The sequence below is a fragment of the Phaseolus vulgaris genome, chromosome 10 (genome assembly GCF_051622355.1).
Source record: "Phaseolus vulgaris cultivar YP4 chromosome 10, ASM5162235v1, whole genome shotgun sequence".
In the NCBI taxonomy this organism is placed as follows: Eukaryota; Viridiplantae; Streptophyta; class Magnoliopsida; order Fabales; family Fabaceae; genus Phaseolus; species Phaseolus vulgaris.
In genome coordinates, this window is record NC_143507.1 from 11,822,723 (window position 1) to 11,838,413 (window position 15,691).

Consider the following 15,691-nt stretch of genomic DNA (forward strand, 5'->3'; position numbering starts at 1 on the left):
CGTCCTTAGGGACAAATTATTACTTCTGACAACACGGTGCACTTTCCATAAAGTAGTTATCATCCATCTACGTGTAGCATCCAGCGTAGGTCTTCACTCTTGGTCGGTTTAGGACTTAGCTCTAGCGTAAATCAGCTAACCTTTGGGACTTGATCGCCCCTCTTGGTTGGTATCAAATTTACGATTTCAACAACTCAATCGCCCTTTCGATCATTCGTCCGGATAAGTCTGGTTTAGCCACGATCTTCATGATAGGATAGTCGGTCATCACAATGATTTGGTGATTTTGAAAATACATCCTGATCTTCGGGTGGTGATAACTGTTGAACATAGGCTTTGATGTCTCCAAATTCAAGTGGATTGCTTGAAGACCCTACTGCTGGTTGTGTGTGTGTGTCTTGTGTAGTTTGATTTTTTTAATCCACTCAAAGTTATGATCCAAGGCTATTTGATTCAAGTTCTTTTGAAAATAAATGTTTTCTAAAGAAAGTGAAAAATCAACCTGTTGAAATTTCAATTCAACCGGTTGTTTTACACTTAGTTTATTTTGAAAAGGATTGAAAAAGCTTGAAATTAGTTGACCTTGCTGTCAAGCCAATTCAACTGATTGTTTCGTGTTTTCAATCGGTTGATTTTGTGAAAATCTTAACAAAATTTTGTTAAGTTGATTGAATTTGTTTTAATTGATTTAAAATTGGTTTGGCTCTTGCAATAAATGCTTTTAACAACTGTTTGGAGTATAGATAAGTTGTTATGCGATCCTGGTTGTTGGTAATTCAAGATAACACTTTCAAAATAGGTTTTCCAAGATTGCTTCGAGCTTTGGATCTTTTTCTAAGAGTGGAATATGATTGCATTATATTCTTTTTACTTCAATCTGGGATTGTACCCAGTTGTACTCATTCCTTTCTCTCTTGGCTATTGTATTTATGTAAAGATTGGTGTTGTGCAGATTCAAAGGGTTGTTCTGAAATCTATGGTGTTGTGCCAAAGGTGATATATGTTCTTGAAGGGTTCAAGATCACCTCTTTGGTGTGTGTTGTGTAATCAAGGTGTTTGATTGCTTAGTAAATTCTTATAAGTTTCTGAGGACTGGATGTAGCTCTTAGTAAAGAATGAACCAATATAAACTCTCTGTGTTGATCTCTCTATCCTTACTCTCTTTTAAATATGTTTTTTCTTTGTTTTTAACAGTGCTGATAAAAACAACCGATTGTTTCGCAAAAATAGCCGGTTGATTTTTTGGAATCACATTAAAAGCATAATTGAACTTGGCTGAACTAATTTCCACTTCATTGATTCCTCATTGGCTTTCAATCTATCTTCAACATTTGTGAAAATATTTCATAAGCAATTCACAGCATAATTGAACTTGGCTGAACTAATTTCCACTTCATTGATTCCTCATTGGCTTTCAATCTATCTTCAACATTTGTGAAAATATTTCATAAGCAATTCACTCTCCCTCTCTTGTATAAGGCTTGCTTTTCTAACAATTGGCATTAGGAGCTAAGTTCTTGAAAGTCATTAAGTTTTTTATCCTAAAATCCTTTTCATGGCTGAAAAACTACCTTTTAGGGAGGGTGCTTCAATTAACATGCCACCTCTGTTTTGTGATTTGAATTATCAGTTTGGGAAGGTAAGAAATAAGATCTTTGTGGAATCAATAGATAGAGGAATTTGGGATGCCACTGAAAATGGACCTTTTATTCCAAAAGCTGAAAAAGATAATGCTTCTATTGAAAAACCTTGGTCCTAATGGACTGAGTCTAAAAGAAAAAAAGGCTAAGTTTGATTGCATTGTTAAGAACATCATAACATCTGCTATAAATTCTAATGAGTTTTTCAGGGTATCATAATGTATTTCAGAAAAAGAAATGTGGGATATTCTTGAAGTTACTCATGAAGGAACCAATGATGTAAATAGAGCAGGAAAGCATGCTCTTATCCAGGAGTAAGAGATGTTCAGAATGCAAAAAGGGGAGACCATGTCTGATGTTCAAAAGAGGTTCACTCATATTTTCAACCATCTCATCATCCTAGGAAAAACCTTTGAAAGGGAGGAACTCAATATCATGATCCTCAAGTGTTTAGGCAGATCTTAGTAGCCCAAAGTCACAACCATCTCTGAATCCAAAGATTTGACAACCTTGACAACAACTTCCTTGTTTAGAAAGCTTAGGGAACATGAATTGGAGATGAATAGGCTGAATGATCAACAACATGAAGAGAAACATATAAGAAGCATTGCTTTGAAGGCTGCTGGTCACAAAAATTGTCAAGAATCAAGTGAGGATAGTGATGGACGAACTCTTAGTTTGCTGACTAGGAAATTCAGCAAATTCTTGAAGAAAAACAACAAGAATCAATCCTCCAACAAGTATAATAGCAAGAAACTCAATGATTTTAATGCTAACAATTATACCTACTTTGGGTGTGGTAAACAGGGCCATATAAAAGTTGATCCCAAACAATGAAAGCAAGCAGAAAGGACAAGGCAAGAAGTTTGAAAATAATGGAAAATCTAAAAGAGCCTACATTGCTTGGCAAGAAAATGATGTTTCTTCCTCAAACTCATCATCCAATGCAGATGAAGAGGCAAATCTTTGTTTGATGGCTAAAGGAGAATCTGACACAAGCAGTATAAGTTCCAACACCTCAATCAATTTTGAAAATTAGAGCTAGCTTCTTGATGCATTCAAAGAAACTCACGAAGAAGCTAATAGGCTGGCCCTTTTGAACAACCACTTGAAAATCATGAATAATTGGCTGGAAAATAGAGTCAAAGCATTGGAAGAAGAGCTGAATAATTCAAAAAATGGTTTTAAAAATCTGGAATTGATTTACAAAAATTCTTCTTGCAAATGTGACTCAAGTTTTTTGTGAAAATTGTGAATCTCTTCAAAGGAAAGTCAACTATCTTGTAAAAACTGTGGATAAACTTTCAAAAGGCCAATCAAACTTTGAAACAGTTATTGCGTCTCAACATTGTATTTTTGGCAAAGTTGGATTGGGTTTTAATCCACACAACAACAAGAGATCTATTTCAAATCCTTTTTCAAACATTTTTTAAAAACAACCAATTGAAAAGTCAAAATAACCGTTTGTTTCATGCTTTTATTGTATAAAGAAGGGCCACTCTGTTAGATTTTGCAGAGTTAGAAAATTTTCTGTTCCCAAGGGTGCTTTGAAATGGGTCCCTAAGAATTCTAAGGATCCTAATTCATCTATTAATGCTCATGGACCCACATTTGCAAGGGGACCAAATCTTGCATCTTGATTTTGTTTCTTGTAGGGTTCTTTGATGGAAAATCAACATATGTGGCACCCTTCGAAGTAAAGAATCATATTGGTATGAAGGATGAAGCCTCAAGAGAAGTGATTTGATATGAAATCTTAGGGAGCAATTCTTGAAAGTCAAGTCCCATCCTTGATCCATGTACTGTGGCTGTTTTAAGAGAAAAGTCCTCAAAAGCTAAGAACTGTTGTATTCTTACTTTTTAATTTGTATTTTTGGTTCTCCTTGATTAAAGAAAATCTTAATTGATTCGTTCTCTTGAGTAAATCTATTGTGAAAAATCTCTATGCAAAGGCTTATGTGATCAACACTATGTTGTTTCATCTCAGTCAAATTTTCTTGGTTTTTGAAAACTCTTAATTGATGTCATAGAAAAACAACCGATTGTTTTAGCTTTGGAAACTTTGTATTAAAGTTGTTTTAAAAATTTGTGCATTGTTACAGCTTTTGATTTTCATTCAATGCTGTTACGGGTCAAAATTACATTTATTATGGCTTTAAATACAACCTGATTAGGAGTTATTTTGGTCATAATGAAATATATTCCACAATATCTTGGGAACTTACGAACTTTTATGAATGGTCAAATATGGACTATGTTGTGTCTGGCTAATCTATTTGGGGGCTGACGTATGGCTATATTCCCTCTGAACAAATTTTTTTTTCTTCTGGAAAACAACCCACTAAAAACTAATATTGTTGACTGCTTTTACAGCTTATATACATGTGCTTGTTTAGTTGTTTTTCTTCACATAATCAACCCATTATTTTTTCCTTTGTTTGCATCTTAAAGCTATTGTGCTCTCTTCTTTTCTAAAATTTCATCCTTGCCTCATGGATTCAACACCTCCTTCTTCCAAAAGGATAAAGACTCGTGGAGTAAAAAGGGGTAAACTGGTTTGCAGGGGAGGATGATAAGATTGAAAAGTTCCTACATGAAACTAGTAGGAAATCCATCAATAATCCAAAGCTCATATCCTTCAACTGGATGAAAGAGCAGGACCTCATTCAAGTGAGGGATGTTTTGAATGAGCAGCTGCTGAAAAGGTTTATGGAGATGTCAGGAAACATTTATTCTGATTTAGTGAAGGTTTTCTATACATTCAAGTGGTTGGTGATAATCTTTGCTCACACGTGAAGGGGATTGACATGAAGATAACTCCTAAAGTATGGTCTGATGTAGTTGGGATGAAATGTGTTGGGTTAAGGATAAATAAAGGAAACATTGCGGTTGTTGAAGAGTTCAACAAGATGCAATACTATAGAAGTTGCCTAAAAAATCCTCAATCCAAAGTGAGGAATTTTTCTATGGGAGGCATAAAACTAAATGAAAGAATTATTGCTTTCATTGTATCTTGGATGTTGACTCCAAGAGGAAGCAACCATTCTGTTTTGACTGAGGAAGATCTTGTCCTTTTTATCTAATGCATGATGAACAAGTTCAAGATTAAATGGATCCACATTATCAAGGAGCACATGCAATAATCCATGAGGTTAAGTGATTATCACTATCCATATTTTATCCTTATCTCTAAATTTTTGCATTATTTTGAAGTTGATCTTGAGGAGGAACTGTCTGAAGTGGTGAAGTCATCACATGAGGTGAATAATGGTTCTCTCTCCAAGATGGGATTTACCAAAATTGGAGGCAAATGGGTCAGCAAGGATGGTGACCAAGCTGGTTCCTCAAGTGGATTTCATGTTGCAAATGATGAAGAAGAGCTTGCTGCTGTTGCTGAAGATGATGGTGATGATGGACGTCAAGTTGAGCAAGGCAATGTCCATCTTGATGATGCTTATGATGTTGGTCCAAGTGCTGGAAACAAGGGTGAATACATCACTTATATCTCACCCTTTTAGAGATTGATGTTAAGTAGGATGGACAACTTTGCAGATGACCAAAGAAGCCATCAGAAGTTCTGTACGGAAAGGTTCTAGAACCTTGATGAATAGATTGAGGTTGTTCAGAATCAACTCTTTTAGCTTCAATATGGGAAAGAGGATTGAAGAATTTTAATGCTTTATTTCTTATCCTGTTTTTGCATGTTCAACAATTACTTTTAATTATGTTTTTATCACTTGTCTTAATCTATTTGTGAAGACAAATAGGGGGAATGATGTGGTTTTTAGTTTTGTATTGTTGTTGTTACATTTATTGTGTTGTTGTTGAATGCTCTAATATGAACCTAACTCACTTTGGTTTTCACACTGATTTTACTAGTTTTCATGCTAGAAACCTATAGATGAAAATTGGTTCTTGGGTAATCTTAAAACCTGGATTATTCTGTTATCTTGTACATGCACAATTTTTGTTTTGCAAGTGCTTTCAAATTCAAAAAGGACAACACAAGCAAACCAGGGATTTGTTTTCATCAAATAGGGGGAGATTGTTGAACATAGGCTTTGATGTCTCCAAATCCAAGTGGATTGTCTGAAGACCCTGTTGTTGGTTGTGTGTGTGTTTTGTGTAGTTTGAATTTGTTAATCCACTCAAAGTTATGATCCAAGGCTGTTTGATTCACGTTCTTTTGAAATATAAATGTTTTCTAAAGAAAGTGGAAAATTAACCTGCTGAAATTTCTACTCAACCGGTTGTTTTACACTTAGAGTATTTTGAAAAGGATTTGAAAAAGCTTGAAATTGGTTGACCTTGCTGTCAAGCCAATTCAACCGATTGCTTCGTGTTTTCAATCGGTTGATTTTGTGAAAATTGTAACAAAATTCTGTTAAGTTGGTTGAATCTGTTTATAGGTCGTTCAGTATCCAGTTTTTGTATAACCGGTGGTGTTGCGTGGAACCATTTTAAGCGAAGGAAAAATTCTTCACACTCAGGGATCCAATTGAACTTTGTTGCTTTCCTTAATAGTTGGAAGATTGGTTTTGTTTTTTCTGCCAACTTAGGCACAAATCTTGACAGGGCCTTCAACCGACCAATAAGCTTCTGAAGGTCCTTAGTATTTTCAGGGCTTCACATTTTAGTGATTCCCCTACATTTTTATGGGTTTGCTTCAAAGCCACGATGAGTAAGCATAATCCCAATAATATACCTCCTTAAACCCCGAACGCGCACTTGTTGGGGTTTAGCCACATGTTGCACTCTCGTAACGCCTTAAAGACTTTTTTAAGGTCTTCTATGTGTCATCCGCACGAATCAAATTTCACGATAAATTCGTCAACATAAACTTCGACATTTTGATCGAACATTCCCTTGAAATTTGATCCATGAGTCTTTTGTAGGTGGCTCCGGCATTTTTCAAGCCAAATGGCAGTACCTCATAGTAGAAGTTATCGTAATCGGTCATGAGTACATTCTTCTCTTTGTTTCTTGGATGTCTTCGAATTTTGTTGTATACAGAATAAATATCTAAGAAACTTAGGATATGATGACCAGTTGCACCATCAACCAGACGATCTATGCTTGGCCAAGGATAAGCATCATTCAGACAAGCTTTATGGAGGTTGGTGTAGTCTGTGCACATCCTCCATTTGCCATTGGATTTTTTCACCATGACAACGTTAGTCAACAATGTGGTGTATTATGCCTTTTTAATGAACCTGGCTATCACGAGCTTGTAAGTCTCATTCCTTGCAACATTGCACTTCTCTTCATCCATCTTTCTTTTCTTTTGGGCGACCGGTCGTGCCTCCTTATACAGTGATAAATGTTTTGTTATGATGTCCAGACCTACCCCCAACATATCGGAGGCGGTCTAGGAAAATAAATCAGCATTTTTTATAAGTTCTTGACTTACCATGGTGTTGTCGGCAACTGTTAATGATGTTCTCATGCGGGTAGAATGCTCGGCATCCTATAAAGGTATAGGGCGTAAGTCCTCGCAGGGCTCAATACGGGCATCATTCATTCTGGGGTCTAGGTCCACATGGAAGACCATGTGTTCCTTCTTGGGAGGCCTAGGTTCTTGAGACCGCTCTCTTCTCCGTCCTCGTGATCTTCCGGAATGTTCCCTTCTACGGTCTTAGGAACGTCCCCTTGGTGACTCACTATTGTGGGGTTTGTTGGTATGTTCAACCTTTAAGTTGGCGACATAGCATTCCCATGCGACCTTCTGGTCCACGTGCATTGTAACTATGTCACCAGATAGCAAGGTGTGAGTTGATACTCTTACTCGAAGAAGGTTTATAGATGACCGCCCGAGTAAAATTTTGTATGAAGTGTTGACATCGACTATTAGATATCTTATCTTGATAGTTCGACGAAGGTGTTTGTCTTCACCGAAGGTGGTATACAAGTCAATATACCCTCGAGTGTCCATTCGTTCTCCAGAAAAACAAACTATCTGGTCATCATACGGTTGGATTTCGAATTTTAGGATCCTCATCTTCTTAAATGTTTTCTAGTAAAAAATGTCGACCATACTCCCTTGATCTACTACTGTCTTCATGATGGCAAACTCATCTAATTCTACAGTGATGACCATAAGGTCATCTTGGGCTGGGTCTATCGCTCTGAAATCATCATTTATGAAGAGTATTGGTTGTATCCTTGATTGGGCTATGGCAGAGGTGAATTCATCGACCGAATTGCCCCAAACGTGTTTCTTCCGAGCAGAGCTCGAACATCCTGCACATGCAAATCCACTAGCGATTATGTTGACTACCTCTCTCCCACTTTTGCATGAAAGCTTATCCCTTCTCGGAGTCTCACTCCTTCCTTGTTGTTTCTTTGGTCGTTGGTCATCATCGTTATGACGCCAAGGATAATGTTCCCTTCGTTCATCTCTTCTAGGATATTTTTCCCTCTCAGGGGATCTATGAGAATCTATTTTAAAAAAAATTGTTACTACTAGAGAATCCTTGTGCTAACTTTTAAATAGTTTTCTTATATGATATTGAGAGGTCAAATTCCCAAAGACCGATTATTATTTGAAGCAGAGATTGAAAGGGTAGCTAAAAGAAACAAAAAGACAAAGACAAAAGAGAGGCAAAGAGACACTAGGGAGGAATCATCAACCACTTTTCTTTTCCCACTAATATTTTTCAGGAGGAAAGCAACATGGCAGAAGAGCAAGCACCACCTCCTAAGAGGACACTAGGACATTATGTCATGTATCCAGGGCCAAGGCATTTTCCTAGTATTGCAATACCTGCTACCGCCAAGGCCTTGGAAATAAAACCCGTTTTTCTCACTCTCATCAGTACTTATCAATTTACAACAATGGATCGGGAGGATCCATATACACATTTGGATACATTTTATGAGTTGGTGGGAACAATGGGTTTTCAATCAGCTGATATATGCGTTTGTTTCCTTTTTCATTGGCAGGAAAGGCTAAGGGATGACTCAAATCACTTCCAAATCAGAACCTCACTAGCTGGAAGGATGTAGAGGAAAAATTTGTGTAAAGATATTTTTCAATCTTTCGCTACATCAAAGTAAAGTCTGAAATCTCTATGTTGAAACAAGGAGCAGATGAATCTTTTTGTGAGGCATGAGAGAGATTCAAAATGATCCTTAGAAAAGGCCCAAATCATAGGTTTGAAGATATTGCTCAACTGAGCATATTTCTTATTGGTCTTAGATCTGATACAAAGATGCTGCAATTAGTGGCACAATGATGGCTCTTGATGTAGAACAACCGACAAGGATTATTGATACATTGACATCAACTGATTATCAAGTCCAACATGATAGACAAGGTATTCAGAAGAAATGGTTGTTAGAGTTGACTTCAGATGCACTCTTGGCTCAGAATAAAATTCTGACACAACAGATTGATACATTAACCGCACAAATGGCTAAGTGGCCTCAACAAATACAAGCCATGCAATTATCTCAGAGCCAAAGTCAATCAATCAAGTGTGATTTTTGTGGAGGTGGTCATCCCATTGGTCATTGTTTCTATCAAAACAACTCATTTGAAGCAAAAGTAAATTACATGGGTGATGAGGGAAGGAAAGGTTGTTTCTCCAATAACAATAATTATTCTCAAGGTTGGAGAAACAATCAAAATCAAAATTTTGGGGGAAATCAAGATAGTGGTCCATCCAGTAATCAAGATCCTTTCCAACAACAACAATAACAACCCCTATATCCTTCAGTTAACAAATTGGAAGATACTTTGGAGAAATTCATGAAAGCTACTATGGCCAGTCACGAGAATAATATGGCGACAGTCATAAATATAGAAATGCATATGCTAATGTTACTAGAGTAACCATCTGGAACAGTTATGTTTTTCAGAGTTTTGAGAAATGTATCTTTATTTGCATTTTTCAGTGTATATGTAGTAGAGAGATATCTACCATTTTCATCAGACTAAAGATCAAGTCTAATACCCCAAAGTTGTAAATCATTTTAGATTGTCTTTACATTTATTTAAACTATCATTCAACAATGTAAACACCACACTATCCCATACTTTTTTTCAATGTGCATAACATCCAAATTGTGGGACAATAAGTTTTCTACCCAATAAGAAAGTTCAAAAAAATATACTCTTTTCTTTTCGTCATTGTTGAGTGTCTAACTTTGCATGATTAACTCTGTGCTATCTTTTTGCTCACTCTTCAAGTATTGGTTCTTTTCGAAATTCAACGTTAAGATTTTGAACTTGTTGTAAGACATATTTTTTATTATAAAAAAATAAAATTATATTAAAATGGCAGAGTTTAGTTTGAGATGATTTTACAAAAAATAAAAATAGTTGACACTATTTATCCATAAATCCTAAAAACGACGCCATTTTAGTAAAAAAAAATAAAAAGTGGCCATGCTACTAAAAACCCTCATTGTTATTGCAGCAGAAGAAACAAAAATGAAAATTTTGGTCAATTGCGGTCTCATCTGCATCACATGATAATCTCTAAACGAAGATTTCTAAGTTCTGACAGCTTCAACACGTTGTGATACGAAATTTATGGCAGAGAAATTTCAATCCCATTTCCATCACGGCGATAAGACCCTGTTGTTTTTTCTCAACCACTCACCACAAATGGTAATAACGGTTTTTCTTGTTCTATGATTTATATCGTATCACACTCACTTGTATGTTATTTGGCCCTTACTCATACGTTTCTTTCTTGACCTTTTCCACTTGCTTTGAACCTAGCTATAATAAGTATATGCTTGGCTTAGATCTTTTGGCAACAAAAATCTTCCACTTGTGCCAATGGCTCCAAAAGCTATGTTTCGCCTTCTCATCTTTCTCACTCTCCTAGTTTCTTCCACTGCTTTTTCCTTCATATTCCATGGCTTCAATGAAAGCAATATCACCCTTGAAGCGAATGCACAGGTTGACAACCAAGGTAGACTCGAGCTTACCAGAAGAGAAACCAACATTGTTGGCCATGCATTCTATAACAAATCCATTAATATACATAACAAAAATGCTTCATCCCTCCAGCCAAAGGTTTTTTCCTTTAGTACATGCTTTGTTTTCTCAATTGTGTCACCAAGCTCTGGCCCTGGTGGTTTTGGTCTTGCCTTCACCATAGCTCCTTCAACACAATTCCCAGAAGCTGATGGTGGCCATCTTCTTGGTCTTTTCAACTCTGATAATGATATGAACTCCTCAAATCATATCTTTGTGGTTGAGTTTGATACAGTGAATGGCTACAAAGATGCCACTGACACTGTAGGAAACCATGTGGGGGTGAACAAAAATGGCATGTCCTCAAATATATCTGAGCCTGCCGCTTACTATAAAGATGGCAAAAAGGAAGAGTTCAACATGGAGAAGGCTGACGCTGTTTGTGCTTGGATTGAATATGATGGTGAAACAGAAATACTGAATCTCACAATAGCCTCTTATTTGGAACCAAAACCAAGCAAACCACTTATATCCGAGGCTGTTGACATCAAGTCTGTCATGAAGGAAAGCATGTTTTTTGGTTTCTCTGCGTCAACAGGTGAGAGCAAAGCAAGTGCCCATTATATTCTGGGGTGGAGCTTTGCATTGAATGGGGTTGCCCCTCCACTAGATGCTTCACTACTTCCAAAGCCACCCCCAAAGGAGAAAGACTCACACTCTTTTCCTTGGATAAAGGTTATAATTGGCATCTTGGCTGCTTTGACATTTACCTTGTTGTGCCTTTTGTTTTTTGTAACACTCCATAAGAGATATATGGAATTTGAAACTCTTGAGGACTGGGAGATGGATTGTCCTCATAGGTTCAGATATAAAGATCTTCACCTAGCAACAAAGGGGTTCATAGAGAGCCAAAAAATTGGAGTTGGAGGCTTTGGTTCTGTGTACAAAGGGGTGTTACCCAGCACAAGAACTGAGGTTGCTGTTAAAAGGATCCTGAGAAGTCCAGCCCAAGGAATGAGGGAATTTGCAGCTGAGATTGAAAGCTTAGGAAGATTGAGGCACAAGAACTTGGTGAACCTTCAAGGGTGGTGCAAGCACAAGAATGATCTCCTCCTAGTTTATGATTACATTCAGAATGGGAGCCTTGACTCTCTCCTATTCAACAAAAACTTTGTTTTGGATTGGGACCAGAGATTCAAAATTCTCAAAGGTGTAGTTGCTGGGCTGTTGTATCTTCATGAAGAATGGGAGCAAGTGGTGATCCATAGGGATGTGAAATCTAGCAATATTCTTATTGACGTAGACTTCAATGCTCGTTTGGGTGACTTTGGACTAGCAAGACTTTGTAGCCATGATCAAGTGTCACACACAACAAGTGTGGTTGGAACCATTGGATATATTGCACCAGAGTTAACTAGGACAGGAAAAGCATCTACAAGCTCTGATGTGTACGCATTTGGGGTCCTACTTCTTGAAGTGGTTGCTGGAACAAGGCCTGTTGGTTCATCAGGTCAGTTTTTCTTGGTGGATTGGGTTCTTGAAAATTGTCAACTGGGTCAGATTCTTGAAGTGGTTGATCCAAAGCTAGATTCTGTTTATGATGAAGAGGAAGTAGAGTTGGTTCTGAAATTGGGTCTACTATGCACTCAAAACAAAGCTGAGTATAGACCCTCTATCGAACAAGTTACTAGGTACCTAAACTTTGATGACCCTTTTCCTGATATCTCTGATTGGAGATACTATGATTCTCAAAGTAGCACAACAAGCTTAGGTTTTACAGAAGCCATGTCTTCATCCTCGTACAGTTTAGCCTCCATTGAAAGGAATCCAATGTCCAGTGGCAGATAGCAAAAGAATATTTGTTATTTAATTTCCTTTTACCATATTCCCTTTTAATTGTTTCTACCCAATTTATGAGACTTAACTGCTACAAATTGGTGGACCTCTATTTTGTACAAATTCATTATTTCCGCTCAAATTCTCTGATATGGCTATTTCATGTACCAAGATATATATATATATATGTGAAGGAGAAACACACTTTAATAGATAACGTAAACGTGAAGTTGTTCGACTATAATCTGTCTACATCCAGACATAGTTCATTATGATAATTTATGAGATTTATAATTTGAAGTTTCTTCTGAATCTTCATAATATTAAAACTCTCAACTCTTGCGTTAAATAATAATTATCAAGTTTAAGTTCTTAAGTACAAGACAAAAGTAATTGTTTTACAACTTTCCACCAAAGACATTTCTCATACAAACTAAACATGTGTATAAATGGTTCATTTTTAAAATAACATGAGCTATCAATAGTTAGTTACACAAAATTAAACAAAAGGGCTAGACAATCGAAAACATAAGTTCTTCTACAGAAAATAATACTCATCAGACGGGGTTTTGAACCATTAAATAGTTTGAAACAACTATACAATGACAAACTAGAAGGGACACAAGCTATGCATTTATTAAAACAAATAATAAACATTAAGTGTAGGTTTAGCCTACGGTACAAATTTTCAAAATTTAAGAATTAAAATAGTAAATTATATTTTATTTGGATTTGTGTCCCCATAACCTACACAATTTTAAAGTGCACATTTATGTCAATTTAAGGGACATTATCTTATTTAATATGAAGTTTTTTTGAAAAAGGCGTGGTGGTAAACAAAATAAACTAATTCTTCATTCTCTTGTGTACGTGCTCATCTCTCGTTTTTCATCTATGTTGTCATAGTTCTTCATCTCTCGTTCCTTGTTCTCATGTGTGCTAAATTTAGGGTTCTTCTCCCGTGCATTGAGTTTAGGGTTCTTCTCCCCTGCGTTCTTCTCCGCGTGCGTTGTTCTCTCTGCATTTTTCTCCCAGTTCGCTTCTTCCATTCTAATTGTAAGTATCTTCTACCTCTCCATTCTAGTTTGAGTAAGTGAATATTGACAAACACTACTATCACTGTTGTTGGAGGTATTCGTGGTGATGAGGCAGAGGCTTTGCCGAAGGTGAAACCCTAAAGGTGATTCTCTTTCACTTGGCAATGTGTTTTGTTTCTTTTAAGGAAATGTTGGCTGAATGTTTATGGTATTTTTTTGGTGAATGTTATGGAATTTTTTTGGTTATTTTTTATTTGAAGGTTTTATTTGAATGTTGTGGAAAATTCATTCCCAACCATTCCCAACCATTAATTCTACAAAAATTTTGCTGTTATGCAGGATTCATTTTTCTATTATGCTAGTTCTTTGTATTTAAGTGGTAATTAAGATCCACCTCACTTGCTTAGAAATATAACCATAATTTTTTAGTAAGTTGATCAAGTTGCAACCGTCTCAATCTCTTCATTTCCTCAAAAGCATAAGCTTTGAAGTAATCTTTGCCGATGAAATACAATTTTAGAGTCAATCCCTCAATAGTTTTTATTCCCTATGATGATAAGAGAAAAGAAAAGAAATGGAAATCTCTTTGTTAGCACACTATAAAAGTTATAGTTAAAGCTTAGCCTAACCACACATATATTACATTTGAAAAGACGAGCACTTTCAAGTTTCAAAATTGTATTTAAAGAATGTACTTACTATATTATATTTCAACACATCAAGTACATCCTCATTAAACCACATTTGACTCTTCTTCCCATATCCTTTATGAAACTCTCACAAATTATCTCTCTCGACATGTCCTGTAGCAATTGATGCATTCCATGCATTCCGAGTCTGCTGTTCTTTCTAACTTTTAAGAGACCACGCTCAATAAGAACTATTAGAAGTCGATCTATTTTGTGAGCAAAGTGCTGCAAGGGCCAGAAACGTGGTACCAGACCATTGAGAAGGCCGCTTTGGCGATGTCATTCCCAGCTCAGCGGCTCCGCCACTACTTCTAGAGCTTTACTGTAATAGTGATGAATGATCTGCCCATCCGCAAGGTCCTCCAAAAGCCCGACATAGTAGGTCGGATGGTTCGTTGGGCAATAAAGTTGTCTGAGTTTGATGTGCAGTATGAACCTCGGGGGTCTATCAAGGGTCAGGTGTATGCTGATTTTATGGTAGAGTTGTCATCTAAGGGTCCCCAGCTTGATCCTAATGACTTCTAGTAGGTCCTTTCAGTGGACGAATCCTCTAACCAACAACGAAACCCAGTTCGCAAGTCAACAGTTATGCAAGTTATGCATAAAGCTCGACATCAAACAAATATTTGCCTCGGTGGAACACCCTCAAACGAATGGTCAGGTTGAGTCTACCAACAGAGTCTTACTCAGAGGGTTGAAGAGAAGATTGGAGAAGGCCAAGGGAACTTGGTCGGAAGAAGTTCCTCGAATTTTGTGGGCTTATCACATTACTCCTCAATCACACTAAGGAGACGCCATTCAGTTTGGTATATGGGTCAGACGCCATGATACCTGTAGAGATCCAAGATAGCTCTCCTCAGTTCTAGAACTTCATTATTAAGGAATCTAACGAATGAAGGAAGGTGAACCTGGATCTGCTAGATGAAGTGCGCGAACAAGCTTGCATTAATTATGAGACTTTGAAGAGAAGGGTGGAGCTAAAGCAAAATACCAAGTTGAAGCCTCGTCAGTTCCGGGTTGCCGACTTGGTGATGCGAAAGGCTCACCCCTATCAGCTGGAGAATAAGTTGTCTTCAAAGTGGATTGGCCCATTCCGCGTAATGGAGGCGCTCAGGAATGAAGCTTACATGCTTGAAACCCTCGAGGGGGAAGCTATACCTCGAACATGGAACGAGACAAATCTTAAATTTTATTTCAGTTAAGACATTTTGATAATGCTTTCTTTATGAACGATGTAATGATTAAGGGGACACTCTTTTTTCCTTAATTAAAAGGGTTTTTTAACAAGGTCACCCAATGAAAAATTGTTCTTGAAAGATGGTGCATTAGAATTGTTTATTTGTTAGCACACGATAAGATGACTTGCTTCGGTGAGATTATCCAAGTAGGCGCCATGTGTGTATAACTGATTATTTAGTGTCAGATAAGGTGACCTGTCTCGGTGAAATTACCTGAGCAGGCGCTCTGTGTACGAGTGGTTTATTCGTGATTCAGGTAAGGCGACATTTTCTTGGTAAAACTCCGAGTTCAGGCACTTTGATGTTCAACGTGATTCAGGTA

At 37.0% G+C, this 15,691-nt stretch overlaps 1 protein-coding gene and 1 pseudogene across 1 annotated transcript; one reads left to right on the forward strand and one right to left on the reverse strand.

Moving 5' to 3' along the window:
* Positions 1–8,689: 8,689 nt before the first annotated feature.
* LOC137819908 (small nucleolar RNA R71) lies at positions 8,690–8,796 on the reverse strand (annotated as a pseudogene).
* A 1,243-nt stretch (positions 8,797–10,039) lies between these two features.
* On the forward strand, positions 10,040–12,628 carry LOC137818986 (lectin-domain containing receptor kinase VI.3). The gene has a single exon (XM_068622668.2). It carries the CDS (start codon positions 10,429–10,431, stop codon positions 12,415–12,417), a length of 1,989 nt encoding a protein of 662 aa, XP_068478769.1. The 5' UTR covers positions 10,040–10,428; the 3' UTR covers positions 12,418–12,628.
* Positions 12,629–15,691: the final 3,063 nt, after the last annotated feature.

Excerpts from the sequence above, each read along its gene's own strand:
- LOC137818986 (XM_068622668.2), top strand. The coding sequence starts at position 10,429 with ATGGCTCCAAAAGCTATGTTTCGCCTTCTCATCTTTCTCACTCTCCTA.